The 17,980-nt window shown below is 37.9% G+C and overlaps 1 protein-coding gene across 3 annotated transcripts in view; it reads right to left on the bottom strand.

Annotated features, from left to right (window-relative positions):
* The window catches only part of METAP1D (methionyl aminopeptidase type 1D, mitochondrial), a 45,104-nt gene that overhangs the window by 15,068 nt on the left and 12,056 nt on the right, over nucleotides 1-17,980 (bottom strand). Inside the window, exons 1-4 of one of the 3 annotated variants that reach the window (XM_018075929.2) lie at nucleotides 9,773-9,843; nucleotides 6,385-6,551; nucleotides 3,926-4,075; nucleotides 83-231 (exon numbers count right to left, since the gene is read on the bottom strand). In XM_018075929.2, coding sequence (XP_017931418.1) covers nucleotides 83-225 — 143 coding nt within the window. In that variant the 5' untranslated portion in view covers nucleotides 226-231; nucleotides 3,926-4,075; nucleotides 6,385-6,551; nucleotides 9,773-9,843. Of the gene's footprint in view, nucleotides 1-82; nucleotides 232-3,925; nucleotides 4,076-6,384; nucleotides 6,552-9,772; nucleotides 9,844-17,980 lie in introns of those variants that run through there. The other 2 variants (XM_018075928.2, XM_018075930.2) reach the window with 2 other exon arrangements.

Here is a 17,980-nt window from a genome sequence, read left to right as displayed (position 1 = left end):
TGTTCAATACTAAATAAAATTTATTAATTTCAGTTTAACATTTTAATTCCCGGTGGTAAAATGTATATTACTTGGGAAATACCTGTCAGGAATACCATGACATACCACGTTGTTTACAGAAGTACAAACAGATTTCGGAAAACCTCCATAGCCCAGAGGTGACGGATAGGCATTCTGTCTGATTATTTCATGATGAACAATGGAATCTATTTCTTCAGTTGTCATGCCAACCTAAAATATCAAACATAACATCCTGTTAAAAAAGCAAAGATAGTTTCTCATATTTAGTGAATATGACTGCAGCCAAGCTTCAATGAAATATTGGATGTTTCAAGTACACTCCTTTGATACAAAACACTACACTGCCTGATATACTTTATTGATATATGGACCTGTTTTTTTAAGAGAAAAAGGTTCTAAATAAAGCATGCAGTAGAAATGAGCACTCAAGGGTTCCTAGAAACCTAAAATACTGTCTACCTCCTTTCCATCCTTTTTTCCACATTTGCTTTCTCAAAGACACCAATTTCTCATGGCTTCTTGTTTCAGTAGCTGCTATAGAAATGTCTCATTTCAATGCTTTCAGTCCTTTAAAACACAACATTATTTTCCCTTTTTATTTGTAAAAGAAAGGATATTATGTCTTTTAACTGCCCAGTACATTTACCATAATGTAGTTGTGCATTTTATGAAGTTATTTTCCAGGTATTCTTTAATTTTATAAAATATTTGGCTTCATATTTTGAGGATATTAAAGTTGCCATGGCCTGGATGATCACAGTGAATCTACAAGCACTTATCCATCATTTTTAGAAATCTTCATTTTTATGTTTGACATTTTCTAGATTCTTCTTTTCCTCACAATTGTACATATTAAAAAAACCCCAACATTCATCCATTTTCTGAGTATCCACGCTTAAAATAACATTATTCTTGCTTTTCTTTTGGATCTGCTCTGTCTCTGAGTCAGTCTGGTTAGAGCTGAAATTTGAAATTTGGTAAGGAAACCTCTCTCATTGAAAAGTACTTTTGAGGGTTCCTCCACAAATTGATTTTGATTTGAATGAGTTCTGAGCCTTTGAAAAGCATACTTTGTACAGATATGAAGATCAATCTTGGCAGACTGAAGGAAAATCACAGTGGCTGTGATTTTGGAGTAACATGTGGAGTACAGGTTAGGCTGTGGTGCAGGAGACATACTTATTCATATACTGAAACACTGAGACCATGCACAGTGAATACAGCGGAGTGCACTTGTGTACTGTGCTGAGATAAAACATCTGTTTACTCAGCTTGAATTTTGTTCAGCACAAAAACGTCGTTGGGCAGACGAGGAGCAATAAACCCACTCAACCAGGATTTGGGGTTACTGCACATATCCCCTGCTCTGCAGTAGCCATTGCAGCCTCTGTGCTGGGTGGCAGCCGCAGCCCCGGTACGCTGTCAGCACTGGATACTGCAGCCATTGGTTCTGGATAAACACAGGTTTATTGCTCCTGCCTTTCCTCGCAGATCTATCATCTACAGCCCACAGACAAACTGAACTGCTGTGTACCCAACTGGATGCTGTCTGCTGCTGCTCTGCTCAAGGAACTTGATGTGGCTTTTGGATACTCAGCAGACAGATCTGTGGTCTCTGCGTGGCTAAAACCCTGTGAAAAGTTCTGTTTTTAACACTATCTGTTTCAAAGATGTTTTTGCCAGCTGGGCAAGGTTGAGGTGGGATCTACTGCACACCTTGTTCATTATTTGGATGATGTGGCAATGTGACGGTATCTAACAAAATATTTCCATGTCATAGAATTCGCTGCTTTATTCCCAAATTTGTAACTCAAACCCAGGAAAGCTATCATATATAATACCATATTGTAATTTTAAGTTCCATAGGCAGTAAATAGTAATATCAGAACCATGCACCACCCAAACTGTATCCCTCTGTTTCCATGGATTATAATGCACCTTTGTTGTATTGGAAGATCTTACTGCCACTAGTTAAAGCACAGGCAAGAGCCAGTTTGGAGGACTGTGTGCAAGGTGGGCTCATCAAGACAACAGGAACAGGTGGAGGGATGGGACTCTTCAGATAAATTAGGAATGTAAAGTTTACGCTATGAGAATAGCCTAAAAGAGCTTGGTTTGTTTAGTCTGGTGCACAGCTCTATTCCTGTGTGAAGGGAAAGACTCAAGGAAAGGCAGGAAGCTGTTTAAATTAAAGAGCAGTGTTGGCACAAGACCAGATGGGTATAAACTGACCATGCGCATCGCCAGACTGGAAACCAGAAGACGCTCACTGTCCATGAGGGAGGGGTTTGGAGCATTCTCTCAGTCAGGGGAGTCTTGGACAAACTTGCATAAAACAAAGGTCACCACCAGCCTGTGACTGACCCGGGCAGTGGTCTTAGCACTGCAACTCCAAATGCCACCTCCCTCCCAGTACACAGCTCCTGGATATGTAATTCTTATCTTATAGACCTTCTTGCTCCAAAACATTAATTATGTGTGTGTAGTACTTTGCTATTATGTATGATTTGGCACATACCATGAACTGTATCATAAGCTACACCACACTGCATACATGTGTATTTACACATGACAACTAAAGAGTATTTGAGAAATACTGCTGTCATTCCAAACCCACGTTGCACCTTGATCCTTCAGAAACATGTATATGCCCTTAGCTTTAAATGAGTAAGTTTTACTGTACTGGGAATTAATTGCACATTAAGAAGTTAAAAAAGTGCAAAGCTATATAAGATTAAAGCTTCAGGCAGTTTTATTATTGACCATCCCAGCTCCAGAATTAAACCTCTGGGAAAGAGTGATGATAGCTGGAAGAAAAATCCCCTTTTAAGCCAATGGGAATGACCTACAGTCCCCATCTATCTCTGTATCTCATAGCTACTCAACCCATTTCACCCTATCCAGTATGCTATTACATGAAATACCAAGGCAGAGCTAAGAAAGCACTTCTTCATCTGCAAAACCTGGCAGTAGGCTCCTCCCTGTACATTTTAACTTGGGAGGTGTCCCAAAAAACATACTGTAGAAACATTTCTGGAAACCATGAGGCTTTATTATCAATGCACTCTGGAAAATTGTGTGGAATTTGGCAGCTGTTTTTTTCCAATGGCATTTCTATGAGTTGTGCCAGATCCCACAGGATGGTAGGGGGCTGAAGGATGGACAGGAATGGAGAATGCAGACCAGCCCGTTGGGCTTGCACACACGCAGAGCTGGAAAGCATGACATATGAGGAAGATGGGCCATGAAATGAAAGGAAAAAATGCAGTGTGGGCGTTATGAGGAATTCACATCATTTGGCACACTTGAAACAGAGGAGGACTATCACGGCCAGGCTTCGCGAAGGAAGATTTGGGAAAGGCTCTATCCACATTTGTTGCAAGCATGCTGGTGGCTAATAAGGTCAATACGGGATAGACATGTCCGATTGCAAAAGGCACAGCAGAAAGACTCCTTAGGTGGTATATTCTGCAAGACACGATTCTTTGGAACAACATCTCAGCCTTGGCCATATCAATCAACAGAACTGGTCTGCTCTGGCCTCAAATCGGGAGGCCTGGAGACACACCATCTGTAACACTGCTGATGCCTTTGAGAACACACACAGGATCACTCTCGAGGAGAAAAGACAATGCAGAGGAAGACTATAGACACAGAGATATTACACCTGAGCCAGCAACTCACCCTAAGTACTACAGAGGTTCAAAATACAGAAATAATTAAACAGGCATACAATGAACTGAATCAAAAGTTAATAAATTATTATTTTTTCAGGATCTAACTTAAACATGTTAAACTTAAAATGCACATTATGGGAAAGTTTAAAAAAAAAAGGTAGGTAGGAACCAAATAAGTGAAAGCATAAAAGACAACCATCCTGTTATGAGACTTCTGTAATTGTTACCTTTAAGCCCTTTCCAGCCAGAAGCAGGACATGACGGGCCAACTGACAAGCTTGACGAAGCCCTTGAATCTGATCTTCATTCTTAATTTCTATGTCGTCTCCCCAGTCTGGTACAATGCCTGTCGTCACATAGTCTGGCTTCTTTATGTGCTTGGAGAAAAAGGATTGAAAATGAAGATCAGAAAACTGAGCATGACAATGGGATCATTTTCTCAGATACTGCCTCCTGCTTCATGGCAGCTTGCCCTTTCTGTCGTAGTATCGACCTTCCTAAGCCATCAGGGCAAACCCTCAAGGCTGCCTCAGAATTTCTTCCACTGCCCTTTTGAACTTAACATTGCCTGTTACTACTGACTTACACAGTCTGTTAGCCTTCCAGTGCTGAAACCCCAGATACTGCAGCCAACTTCCAGCACAGTCTAAAGTTATGAAACTGTGACAAAGACTTAAAAACTCTTTATTTTCTTCTGCAAAGAAGGACATTTTCTACAAAAGGTACCTAAACACTGGAAGTGACGGGGCAAACATACAGAACGAGGTGTTCAAAATTTAAGCCTATCAAATCCTTAGTTTCTCATTCAGATAAAACTCCTATTAACTTGTATGAGGTTGCTTCTTGACTAAGAACCTTAGGATTTAACTTATTTTAACTCAGAGGGTTTTACTTATTAATCTAGTTCATATGCTAAAACTCGTCCATCTACAATATTACACAAGGGTATCCTGATTCGCTGTGTCAAGAAAAATGTATTAAACATCATTTTTTCCACACAAGAACATTTTTTTTCCACACAGAGATGGCAATGCACTTTCTCTCAGAGAGTCCTGGGCTGTTTCACTGACTGTAGAAGAATCCCTTTGCCCACAACAGCCGGGCTGATTTTCTGCCACACTGGCCACGGGACAAGCTTTGCTCTTGACTTCACAAAATACAGACTCAAGCTGGCAGGCAGAAAAAAAAAGTAGGCACTTAGGCTGTACTCAATACAACCATACAACTACAGGGTATATGAGTACAGAAGAGTGGGGCAACTACTAAGTTCTACTGGGACTTCAAATAGGAAGACTATTGTTACTCCTACAGGTATTTAATTTCTAATCTGATAAAAAGTGAAACTATCTTTAGTGGACTTATGTCAACAGAATTTCAGATTTCCATTTCTTTCAAATTAATGGCATATCAACCCTAACAACATCCTATTGCAGTAGTTTGGGCTTCAATTTAGAAAAAAAAAAAAAAAACAACCCACCATTTGCTGGATTAGCAACTCCATAGACAGCACCACCCTCGCTTTGCTCTTGGAGGGCATTTACCCAGTAACTGCTGAGACATGACCCTACTGACCTCTATGGTCTATTAAGGGAGAAGCCCAAAGCAGTGTACATTCAAATGTCTACGTGGACAGTTTCATACCAATATCTTAAAAAAGACCATGCTATTTTAGAGTGATTTCTGATACCCTGTATAAAAAAATAACTTTGCCCTCAAGTTTTCAGAGTTCATAGACATGGACTGACTTTTAGACAGTCTGAGAACTCTGATCTGGGAAGCCAATTTTTCATTATGACAATATATTTCTCCTTCTTTATCCTGAAAGAAGCATCTAAATACAGAAAATAAAGTTTGTAAATTCTACGACTATTAAACTTTTGAAAATATATAGAGCATGTAACCCTATATTCTTGCTGCATACAGAGCTTCCACAGCCTCTACATCCAGCATTCTTATCTGCTTTCCTATCTAAAAACTTTTTAGTATTTCTGGCCCATGGAAATACTTTATATTTCACCTAACAAGTCTATAATAAAATGAGAAGCAAAATTTTAAAAAGTACTAATGCACATTCTTAAAAGCACTGTTTAGAAAGAGTACTTTGGTTTCTTTTGGATAAAGGAAAGATACTAAACAGTTAATCTGTATGCTGTAACTAAATAAGGAAAAAAAAGAAAAGAAAAAAAGGAAACCAGAAGTGGAACACATGTTAAATTTGCATTTGCATGAAAAAGTCCCTTTTGGCTCTAAAGTAAATAAAAATAAAAGTATGTTGCAAGGAAAAAAAACACTCAGGCAAAAAGAACTCGAGTTTAGAACGTGCAGTGGGGTAGCAGGGCAGCTGCCAGCAGGTATTGTATATTCCCTTCTTAAATCTGACATAACCAAATAACAAAACCTTCAGCAAAATATAAACATTTTTATAATTATCTTGCTAAAGATTTATACAGAAAAGGACTCAGATGACCATGAATGATTCCTACTGACTTCTGGTAGGACTGTCTATAATTGTCCAAAACAAGAATTTGGACCCAGAAGTACTGACAGATATTACTCCATGTTTATACTACTATAACTGAGCAAGCCCCAGGTTTGAAATCCCTAATAACTAGATACCCCAACATGGTAGACAGCTGAAAACTCTATACTGACTGACTAACAGATTAGATAACAGAAATTGCAGTACCTTAGGAACTTGGTGAGCTGGAGAAACCACAGCTGGCCAAACTATACTATAAGCAGTGTTCCTCTGTCCCTGAAAAAAGAAGCATCTTTGCTGTTGATTGCTTGACTGCCTGTTCGGGTAGTTACGACTGAACGAAGAAAAGATTATGTGGCAGCCAGTCACAGAACCTGTTAAAAGAGAAGTTAAAAATGGTTAATGTTTTTTTCTACCTCCACATTACAAAATGGAAAGTACGCAAAAAGAAGAGCATCACGTAAAACAAAGCACAGAACTCACATAGTTGCCAAGGATAGTTCAAATCTTGTACTGTCATAGAAAGAGCAATAACAAGAAGAAGAAATGAGGACAAAAAGACCATCCCAAACAATACTTCGAAGGTTTATAAAATATCCGATTGTTTGGGTTTGATGCATGAAAAAACAGTGTGGGTAAATTCCCCACAGTTTACAGACGGGAGTGATCCTCCAACTGGCCCCTGCTTGGAGAATTTTCACGGCCAGAAGCTGCACTGGCAAAAGTGCAGCTTGGCAAAAAAGTGAATAAGGGACAAGAGCAAGAAAAGAGAAGGAAAAAAAAAAGATTTAATGTTATTTCAGATAATATTTTTGCAGAATTGGTCACAGATTTGAACATAACAAAAGTAATGTTGCTCTTTGTCTTGCTGCTCAAGACGCAAGGAATGGGGTTCATTTTGTCTTGCCTAGCCGGGCAACAGAACGAACTTCAGGAAATATTTTTAATCTTGGTCAAAGACAATTGAAGGGATTAAAAATTGAAATTTATCTGGAATATTTGAATTAGATTTCCATTTAATTCACATGAGAATTTGGGATGACAGTTCATCAGTTTAATTGCTCCAGCTTAATTGTTGGGCAATGCCATATTTTGCCCCCTCAGAAAAGAAGAAGAAAAAAAAAGAAAAAGGGAAAAATGGGCATTGAGGTCCAAAGGTTCTCAGAGACATCAAACCAAAACAATGTACCTCTAAAAATTATGCTAGCATCAAAACCGGGAAATTCAAAAGGATTATTGGCACTGCCCAATTACACTGCAATTACACATAGAGTATATTTCCATTACTCAAATGTTCTACAATCAAAACAGAGGTTTTTTTCTGAAACATTGTTTAACATAATAGTTGATCTGCTTCTGAAAAATGTCATTATGTACACAAACACAAGAGCAATCCTGTGGCAAGTAATCCAGATGAATAATTATTCTTCAGTAAAAAGTTTTTGTTTAAACAGAAGTAACTCAACATTTTTATATCACAGAAATTAAGAAATTAATCTACTGCATTTTTGAAACTATCTTAAAATGATTTTTTTTAAGAAGAGTTTCTTGCATATATTATATGTTTTTATTTTATTGTACCTTCCTTCCTTTGGATGCATTTATCATGTTCAGATGCAGAAATTATCCTTCCACATGCACGCTCATTCATAGACAGCCCTTTTACAGTATTCCAGGACACACAGGAAATTCAAGTTACACACTGTTTTGGAGCCCCAAAACATAGACTGAATGAAGTAGTTGCATCTGGTTGGAAGTGTTCCTGATCATCTCTCTGCACACTGATTAGTGTTACATTTAGTTACCAGTTTCTGAAAGGCTGTAGAAACTTTTACTCAAGGCAAGCAAATTTTTACTGTTTTTTTTTTTAATTGTTGATAAGTAACAAAGTGGAGCTGAAGGGTGAGGCTCAGATCAAGCTCTCAGTATAACCCAAGAACCCCAGTGGAAGTTGCCTGCTTCAAAAGGGAAGAAAGTGCCTCCCAAGGAAGTGGAGCTGCCCAGTTAACAGAGAGCTGGATGAGTTTGGTGGTGCATTAATTAGAATTTAATCAGCAGCCTCATAATCTACTGCTGTCCTAGGGTCTCCTCACAAGGAAAAAAATCATTGTCCAATTAACAAAAAAACCCCAAACAAGAAAAAAAGAAACAGTCACCTAACCTGCCCCTGTAAGCGTGTCCAAAGAACCCAAAGCATCCTACAAACTCCCTGGCTAGTTTGCACTCATTTCTGGAAGCTGGAAGCACAGAATCTGCTGAAGCAGCAATTTTTGGGCCATCAGAACTAGAATTCACTCTGCCAGCATAAGCTTAAGGTACCTCTTCTACAGAGCGCAGTGGAAGTACCTTGCTCTTACCACAGCTAAAGGTATTATAAATATATAGAAATCCCACAGTCACTGATGTGGTCAACTAAAGTCCATGTGGACATCAATATGTGAACATCTATTTCAAATGCTCTCCTTGACGTCCGGCACACTCCCTGGGCATGTTGTCTACTGTGTCAAAATTTAATGGGGGAGAAAAGGTGCAAGTGTGCTTGTCAATTATTCACAATACGCACTCCCAAATACACACTCTTAAATACATGAAGCCATATTCACGGGTGCATGCCCGTTGACTAGCCCACATTCAGAAGGGATATCTTTTAATTTGGAATGAAATTTTTACCTCTGTTCTCCCAAAGATACACTGTAAGTGTTGTCACAAAATAACAGGATAATAAGCTACTGTAACCTGTTGTTATTCTACTAACTACTCATTATAAACCAGATGCATACAAAAATATCTACTGTTTGAACAGATGAAATACAACATGCAAATAAATATCACCATAGTATAACACAATTCCTAAATTATATCACAAGAATTATAAAAACAGTACAACTAAACCTTTCTTAGAAATATAAAAAATTATAAGAGAAAACATTCTCCTACAAAGTAAAAATAAAATTAAATAAAACGGCATTAAAATATAATGAAGTTACTGGTTTATAATGAAAATCTGGACTCCATCCATACACTTCCTTCCTTAAGAAGGCCTTCTGATGCCTCCACAGCTCCTTTTCTTTTTTAAGCTCCCATATTCACAGCTAATTCGATATAGCAACATCATCAATCACCCAAGACAGGAACAACTGTCTGTATTCTCCAAGTCTGGCTCAGAGATTCCCTCCACCCCATCCCTTACAACCATCAAAGCTTTTCTCAGTGCCTTTATTTACTTCTGCAACACTGGTGCTCAAGCACATTCTTTTTGTTAAGCTTTCTGTGTGTATTAATTACTGTAAGACAGTTCATAAACATGGGTTTAATGCATCTTCCAGCAGAAACTGCAGGCACCGGAGAGAGCCGGCGTGTGCAGCCGGGCAGCCTGGGAACAGACCAGCACAGCCAGGACGCAAAGTTGACCCTTTACGTGTTTATTCTCTGCCCCAACAGCAAGGCTACGTCACCTGCCACGAGTATCAGAATATTTACTATCAGCTGCAGGGAGGAGAATTAACACCAGCACTGCTGAATCCCATCAGCAGATACAATGCAGCAAGCACAGAAATTACTGACAACTGCTCCGCTGACTCGGCAGTGAACTCACTGTGCAATCTCAGCGCACGCACGTCCTGCCGGAGCCGCCGGATTCCTCAGCACACCTTCCAGACCTCTCTTTGTATTAACGATACAAATGCGCACTGTGAGCTCCTGTGAATTACAGAGGAATTTATCTTGTGTGGAAATTACGTTTATTTTTTTTTCCCGTTTAAATGAGTCAGTCAGAGTGGCTGAATACGGCATTCAAAATTATGATGGGTAGGAGCATTTTTAAGTGACTGATTTCGCAGCACAATGTGCCCTATATTTATTAGCCTTTTACTCTAGGGCTATTTTAATTGTTATCTGTTCATGCATGCTACACTATATAATGAAATGCTCCCATTTCACTCATAGAGTGGAGAGTTTTTTATGTGTATCTCTATTAATGACCCTTAATTAAGTTGATTTTAGTAATTTAAATATGATTTTCCTCTGGTCAAGAAGTATTTTTAATGGGAGATATTGGAAATGAACTTTCATATAAGCCCTTTTCTAATGCTTCTTATTTAACAGTTACAGCAATTTATCAAGCTATGTTTTCAATGAATGAGATATGGTGTAGCCATGCAAAAAACCTGTTAATTTACAAGATTCATCAAATGTGATTGTTAGCAACCTTTTTTTTGGTATTTACTTATAAAAGACTTCAATTTTCCAAGCAATTAGCAAAAGTGTTACCAATGGATAAACTTGGGGACAGTTCTAAGCTACAATAAATACAAGGATACATCTTAAGAGACAAAATATAAATTAATGTATTTTAAAATAATTTAGTCATAGTATCAACAGAAGCACAGTACCAAAATTATTTAGGATTACAAGAATTAACATCCAAACCATTTAGGAAATAAAATCAACTTGCTCTTGATAAAGTTAATAACATCAAAAGCATTGTTCTGACAACTCTTTTCAAAATATGTGATTTAATCTTTTTTTAAAACTGCAAAAAAGAATGACTGTGGAGACAGCATATACCCATTTGGGGGTAAAACACTAGAGGTCTTTAATTTGGCTTGTCAAGTAATTTTAATATTCTATCATAATTTATCTTCTTGTGCAAATATTCATTTTGCTGAAACCTCAGAGGAATAAAAGTTTAAAGTGAGGTATAAAAATTATTATGGGTAACAATATGTGGAATCCAGCCAAGACAACTAGGTAAGAATATATGGCTTTTTACTGCTAATTACCAAATGTTCCCATTTTTCAATCTGAAATAATGGCTGTGGTTTGAAAGACCTTTACTTGTAATCGTAATTCTAACTGTCTAATAAAACACTGACTTTGTAATCCCCCGTTGCAAAGGTATGCCCAAGCTTCAAAAATAGGATGGGAAAGATTAAAGGTTCTTTCCAGCTCTGTGTAACCTGTGTAGCAGAAGAGCAGCTCACATTTCACAAGCAATAACCTGTGCATTTGCTAAAAAAAAAAAAAAAAAAGGGAAAAAACCCAAGAACAACACAGGGAAATGCCTGAGGCAGAAGTTGAAACTGATTGGGCAAAGTAGAAGGACAAGAGCCCTTGAAATTAAACAAAAGCAAATTCATTCTGTTGACAGATGTTGATTACATCAAAGCCACAAAAGAACTTTTTTTTTGCTTCTCTTTTTTTTCCTTTTTTGCAACTAATACCTCCACATTTTCTGTGCACTAAGGATATAACGTATCTTAATCAACATAATCCAACACATAATAATTTTCAAATTTGGTAAAAGTATATTGTAACAAGGTCTTAACAACAGGCTTCTCCAAACAAGAGTGTATTCACATGGTCATGTCTGCATACCCGTGCTGGTCACGCCATCATCAGCCCCTTACTTCCAGGGGTTAACTGCTCTGGCAGCCAAATAAAATACAGAGAGCGCTGTGTAATTATGGAGACAGTCAAAGGGCAGACTCTATTTTGAAATCTATTTGCACAGACAAGGTCTTCCAATTTCGCTTACAGGAAACAAGCTGGTAAAGGGGGTCTCCTCCTCTCCAGATGCTTTCCACACGTTTTTCCCACATCAGGAAATCGTGGACATGGACACCATGCAGCACTGTTTCCTGGATTGCAGAACTATGCCATTACAAGAAGAAGAGCAAGTCCATGCTCGTGAGAAATATTTCCTCCTAATTGGACGCATTAGGGGAAAGCAAAACCCATAAGGACTACTGAAAATGTGACTAGCAGCAATTTGTAAACAGGACACAGCCACAGCTGTCATGATGGTACTGGAGAAGAGAAAACAGAAATGAAAGGGTAAAAACACTCTGTTTTTAATAGCATGATTGGGGAAATGAAATATTCATCAGGATAGATGTGACTTCAGTTACAACAGCAACACATTGGTGAAAACATCAACAACAGCATGCTTATGACTCTACTCTGATAAACTGAAACATAGGCCACTATCTTGCAAACATTATATTCTAATTGGTTTTGTTTTATTTAATTATTTAAATTATCTGGAAATTAATGACGATTTGTTTATTTAACAAAGGCACTAACAGAGTTGCTGTTCTTGTTACCCTCCTAAGAGGCAATAAAGCAAAGGAACAGTCAAATGCCGACGGACTCCAAGGGAGCAGAATCAGCCCCTCTGCCGACATGACTGGGATTCCTCCGTGTCACTGAAAGAAGTCGATTTTGGCCCTCAGATATGCTCCCTGCTAATTACAATTCTGCCCTTCATGCAGAGTGGAACTGGGCAATTTGTTTTGCTGTATGCCAATACAAATCAGGTTTTAAATTTGGAGTAAATTTATAAACTATATGGAAACAGATTCTTTACTTATTATGATTTAGTCTAGACTAACAGACTAAAATGATGAATCCGTGCCTGGATTAGTTCTATCTGGAATAGTTCCGTGCTTCTAATTCATTATTCAGTCAAACTTAGGGCCAACAAAATAGCTGTTCTACAAGTTGGTAAACTGGAAAACCACTGAGAATCAGAACCTCTTCTATTTACAGGAAGGATGGCAGCCTAAGGGTACTTCATCCCAATAATAACAACATTCAAGTACCAGTGCCCAGGTCATGACAAGCCATGACCCTCCTCATAGCTCCTTTAGGAAGCTGGCTCGGTGCCACCTTTTATCAGCAACAACCAACAGTGCAACTTTAACAGAAAAGGAAAAATTAATATTATATCATTAAAACATCCTTTGACCAATTGAGCAGTTCTGTACCTATCTATCTATCTATCTATCTATATATATATATATATGGATGGATGGATATAAACATACACACACACACAGAGTCACACCAAGGCAGTATTAGAAATAACTGAGTAAAATTCTGGTATCATTAAACATTACTTCCCCATTGTATTATAGGATTTAAAGAATGAAGAGTACAATCTAACTATATCTGAACAATATTCATTAATATACCAAAGAAAATGAGTTGTCTGTTACAGAAAACAGGATCAGGCTGTACAAGCTTAACTTTGAGAACAGGGCATTGCAGTTTTCCAATAGAGCCTGACATGCTAGTGCTATTTCTACTATATTTTCTCTCTCTGATAAAATAACACTAGTAGAAAATAAAAAGACAGTGTTGACTAAAGCAGTATTACAGTAAAATGGAACAAGTCCAGTACAAAAGCTGGACAAAGCAATATTAAGAGTTTCAATCACAGTTAATATCAAGGGAATTTAGGCTCCAGATCACAGCATCTGGCAAGTATCAACTTCTGTGACTAGCAGGAGAAACATTCCTCTTATGTTACTGCATTCCTATATTGAGTAAATTAATTTATCATAAAGTGAATAAATTAGAATGAGAAACATAACTGTTCAGGCTTGCATATTTAAATACATTTTTCAATTACTTTCTATTTATTTCTAGGTTTTTTAAAAGATCAGAGAAATTACTTTTGCTTGAAAGACTGCTTATTGTATTAATGATTTCGATTTTTTGGGGAAGTAACAATTATTGTAACAAGTTATGCAGTTTAAAAAAATATCAGTTTCAGATTAAAATAATAAGCTATTCAAATAGTCCTCACACACAGCACAATACCAAGTCTTGTTGTTTATATGCACCCACCCACAGCTTTAACATTCATTGAATCCTACTGGGATAAAATCTTTTCAGGTGCTCTGCGAAACAACTGTTTTTCAACTGGCATGTTTATGTCCTACATACATGCCTGAATCAATATTAAATGTTAAAAATAAATCCTATTTTAACCTCTTAAATTTCCACCTGAAATGGAAAAATATGTCTGGATCACCACAAAAAACCACTTCCCACAGAAACCCTTTCAGTGGGTGAACAACACTGCTGAAATAAGAGTAATCTTTGCACAGAAAATTTAGGAACGCTCCTGAACATTGTATCAGGATTTTCTACGTAGCTTGAGACACGGTAAGAGGATGGGTAGTCAGTCTTTTTCCTTCACAAAGTATAAGAATCCTTGCAGTAAGTATTTTCAATACACCTGCAGCCAAATCTTTAAAGACACAATGTGACTTCTGAATCATAATCCAGTCTTATGATATACCAAAATTAAAAAAAAAAAGTGCACATGGCTAGCAAGTTTGGGATGAATGGGTTAACTGATTCAGATTATATTACTACTCATTTGGTAAAAATGACAGCTAGCAGTGTTTTTTGATTTGTGTTAAAAGTTGTTAATGACTTGTATTGTCCCATTTTCACATGAAAAAACAAGTTACATTAGGACAGTTAAGCCTTTACTGAGAAAACATGTATGTGTCCTTCGCTAGACTGACAAGTGTTAAGGTTAGGGAATTACATCCTATAATTCACATATATGAGCAGAGAGGTGTAAGAGTTTACAGCTGTTTCTACTAAACTACTGTGGTGGTGGTGGAAATAAGTGCTTTTTTTTTATTTTTTTAAGAAGATGCTCTGCACCAGGAAGACGTTCCAATCAAGTCCTTGCCGCAGATAACTTGTAGCATCCTGATTAAAACATTTATTTTTAAACCTGTCAGTCATTAGTATGTGCTATTAATGCATAACTTGGAAGCTTATTCATAAATATGTGACATTTGGGTCACTGAATGAATTATAATGATAGAATTATGGTTCAAACTTCGAAGAGTAGGGTATAATGTTTGGAAGCTGTTTTAAATATCTTTAAAATACCTTTCACTTATCTTCATGCTTAACATTTACAAAGACCTCTTTCTTAGCATAAAAGTCCCTGTTTATCAAACAGTGATACAGGAAGAAGTTGTTTACATTTTCAGAAGTACCAACATACATCACTTATGACAAAAAAACCCAAGCACTCCATAAGAAATGCTCAATCACTGTCAATCATACACACTAAAATATACATAAACCAAAGCATGTGGTGTGAACTGTATTAGATTCAAACTGAACACAGAATTACAACTATAACAAACAAAAAACCAAATAATTACTAGTGACTCACAGGCTGATTTACCAAACTACTGGAAAGGTAGGTAACCATAGAAACCTGTCAGCCTAAATTCAGTACTTTAAAATTTGTATTTAGTTGAAAATGCTGACAATTATGTTTCTATTTGACAAAATCCATACTTTTAAAGGCTTCACTATTTGCTTTGGTACTTAAATAAATGCTTAAAATTATTTCATCTTTTGGTTACTAATAATTTGCCTTCTATAGCTGATTTTACCCAAGTAAAGATTGCAGTTTACTCTCTGTAATATAAAATGTTAATATATTTTAATATTGCAAATTATTTTCTAACATCTCTTTAATGACTGAAATTAAATAACAGTATAAAACAAACACTTCTGCACTTACTATTAAATATTTTGCATATAGACTTTTCTACTGCTGCACACTAGCAAAAAAAAATTACTCAAATTAACAGTTAAAGCTGAAATGCTAATAGCCTTTCAACTTATAGTTCTTTTTCACTGACAATTACAATTTGCATAGCTTAAAATTTAATACTATGATTAGTACTAATGTCCTATATTTTACTTCATAATCTAAATGAGTAAAATATTATTTTTGTAGTTTACTGGCTCTTATACTTAGGCCATAATGTTCAGTGTGTATTTCATTATGTAGATGAGCAATGGATGTTGTCTAACATGATCTAAATGGGTCAACGGTATTTTCCTATTCACATTAATCATCCAGACAGCCACACACAAGAAAAAAAAAAGCCTTGAAAACTAACCTAGGAGATCTCTTTTTATCACTGACTCTTCCCCCTACTCTCACAACAGCAAACACACGCAACAGGAGACGGGAGCCTCGGAAACTGGGGAGCCAAGGTGCTGCTCTCCTGCCAGTGCGCGGCTCCCGCCACAGCCGGGCCGGCAGCGGGCAGCGCTCCTCGGGCTGCCACGGCCCCGTGCCAAGAATGATTCCCGTCCCGCGAAGTTCAATGGGAGCTGTGTGTTGACAAACTGAGCAAATTTGAATCAGCAAAATTCATTCTTGGCACGGGGACACACAACTGTGCTGAATGCAAAGGCGTGCTGCCCGCTGACGCTGCTCTGGCAGCCTGGTTGTGCCTGTGTAAATACACTTGTCGGAAAACTCCCGCTAAAGTCAAAGGACACAGGATGAGGCCATTTATTGCCAATTGTTTATAAAACACATCAAAATTAAGGGTTCTATTCTCAAGCCATGTAACTACCATCTACGGCCCATTTCATATATGGCATATTGCAAATAAAATGGCAGTTTATAAATAACACACCGCTTCTGTAGAAAGGGAAGCTGTTCTAATAAATGCTAAAGGGAAAGAACATAAGCATAAAACAGGCAGAAAGTAACAGGATGGTTGTGTACCAAACATTCAGACTCATTTATTCAAAAAATATATTATTAAGATTAAAAAAAAAAGGAAGCCATCAAAATTGCCTCAAACACCAAAGTACTGCCATGGCACAAAATTTCTGTAAAGGCAGAGATGACACATTTGATTATATTATGGGGTAACAGGGTTGACAGAGCTTGCCTGGGAAACCCCACATTGTTTATGCCATGGGGCAGATCCTGTTGGACATCACAGGGGAGGTCCGAGCTTCTTGGAGATGGGATGCATGGGCTGTGAGACAACAGGCAGTGTGGTGGTGGGACTCCTTGCCTCCTCCCCGATCACTGCTGGACATCCAGTGATGGATGGTTAAACTTTACCAGTGACTGCCCTCTGCATCCATCCTTATATCACAATAGTATCAACACAGCCATACATATTTCAGTCTGTTTTCTAGTAACAAACTTAAACTCTTGAAACTGGTCTTGGTTACCACTGAAAGTAGCTCTTATTTGTTAAGCAGGTATCAGTAATAGCAGCACACATAACATCTCTTTTCCAGAAACTATACTGGCCACTCACTTGGCACCACTTATTTGCCAATGCAATCCCAAATTACTCACTTTGAGATATGAAAACCAATAATATGGCTTGGGCACTGGCCACTGACTTTCTCTGACAGCCTTCACCACGTTTTCTCTTCCAATCCACACATGTAAATGAAGGGGGATAGGAACTGTGCTTCAGCTTTTAAAGTAAACTAACCAACATATGGCAAAGTAGGAGCTTTCCAACTTTTTGGACCTCATAAGACTTAATGTGCAACACTCATGCCCTGGACAAGTGTTTCACCAGTACCTAATGAACAACTGGGTATAGCAGGCACCTTAACTGGATGCAGTAACTCATCAGTGCAGAGCTAGGGCATCCGTGGGCACTGACCTGGTAGCTAATTTACTAAACAACTACCACCACTATGATGAATAAAGTTCAGTCTTTGCCATGACCTTTCCTAGCTGTCAGGAACATGGAGGAGAGGTCAGCACATTTCATTGTGTGACAACCCATGTGCAGGTCAATATTTGGCACATCATTTGCCCTGCCTTGTCCCACAGGATGTACATCAGGAGGAGTTAAGACAACTGACATTCAACATCTGCAAACTTCTAAAGCACATCTTTGGGACTGGCTCCAGCCCTGCCCATCTGGTCCTTTGCTTTTCAATGGAAAACATCACATCTAGATCCCAAGAGTTAGCTGGGAGTCCTGAGAGGTAAGGAAGGACCTCTGGTTCTCTACACTGCCCCACATGTCATGGTCAACACCCCAGCTGTTACTAAGGGAGATTTACTTGTGATTATTTTTCTAATTAAAAAATCAGGTCAGTGAAGTTGTTCATTAAACCCCTACCCAGGTATGATTCACGATGCACTATAAATTATTCTGAGAATTATAAAATAGAGCTGGACAGAGAGTCTAAA

The sequence above is a fragment of the Manacus vitellinus genome, unplaced genomic scaffold (genome assembly GCF_001715985.3).
Source record: "Manacus vitellinus isolate BGI_N305 unplaced genomic scaffold, ASM171598v3 scaffold_22_pilon, whole genome shotgun sequence".
In the NCBI taxonomy this organism is placed as follows: domain Eukaryota; kingdom Metazoa; phylum Chordata; class Aves; order Passeriformes; family Pipridae; genus Manacus; species Manacus vitellinus.
Note: the sequence above shows the minus strand (reverse complement) of the source record. Positions and strands in the feature narration are given on the sequence as shown.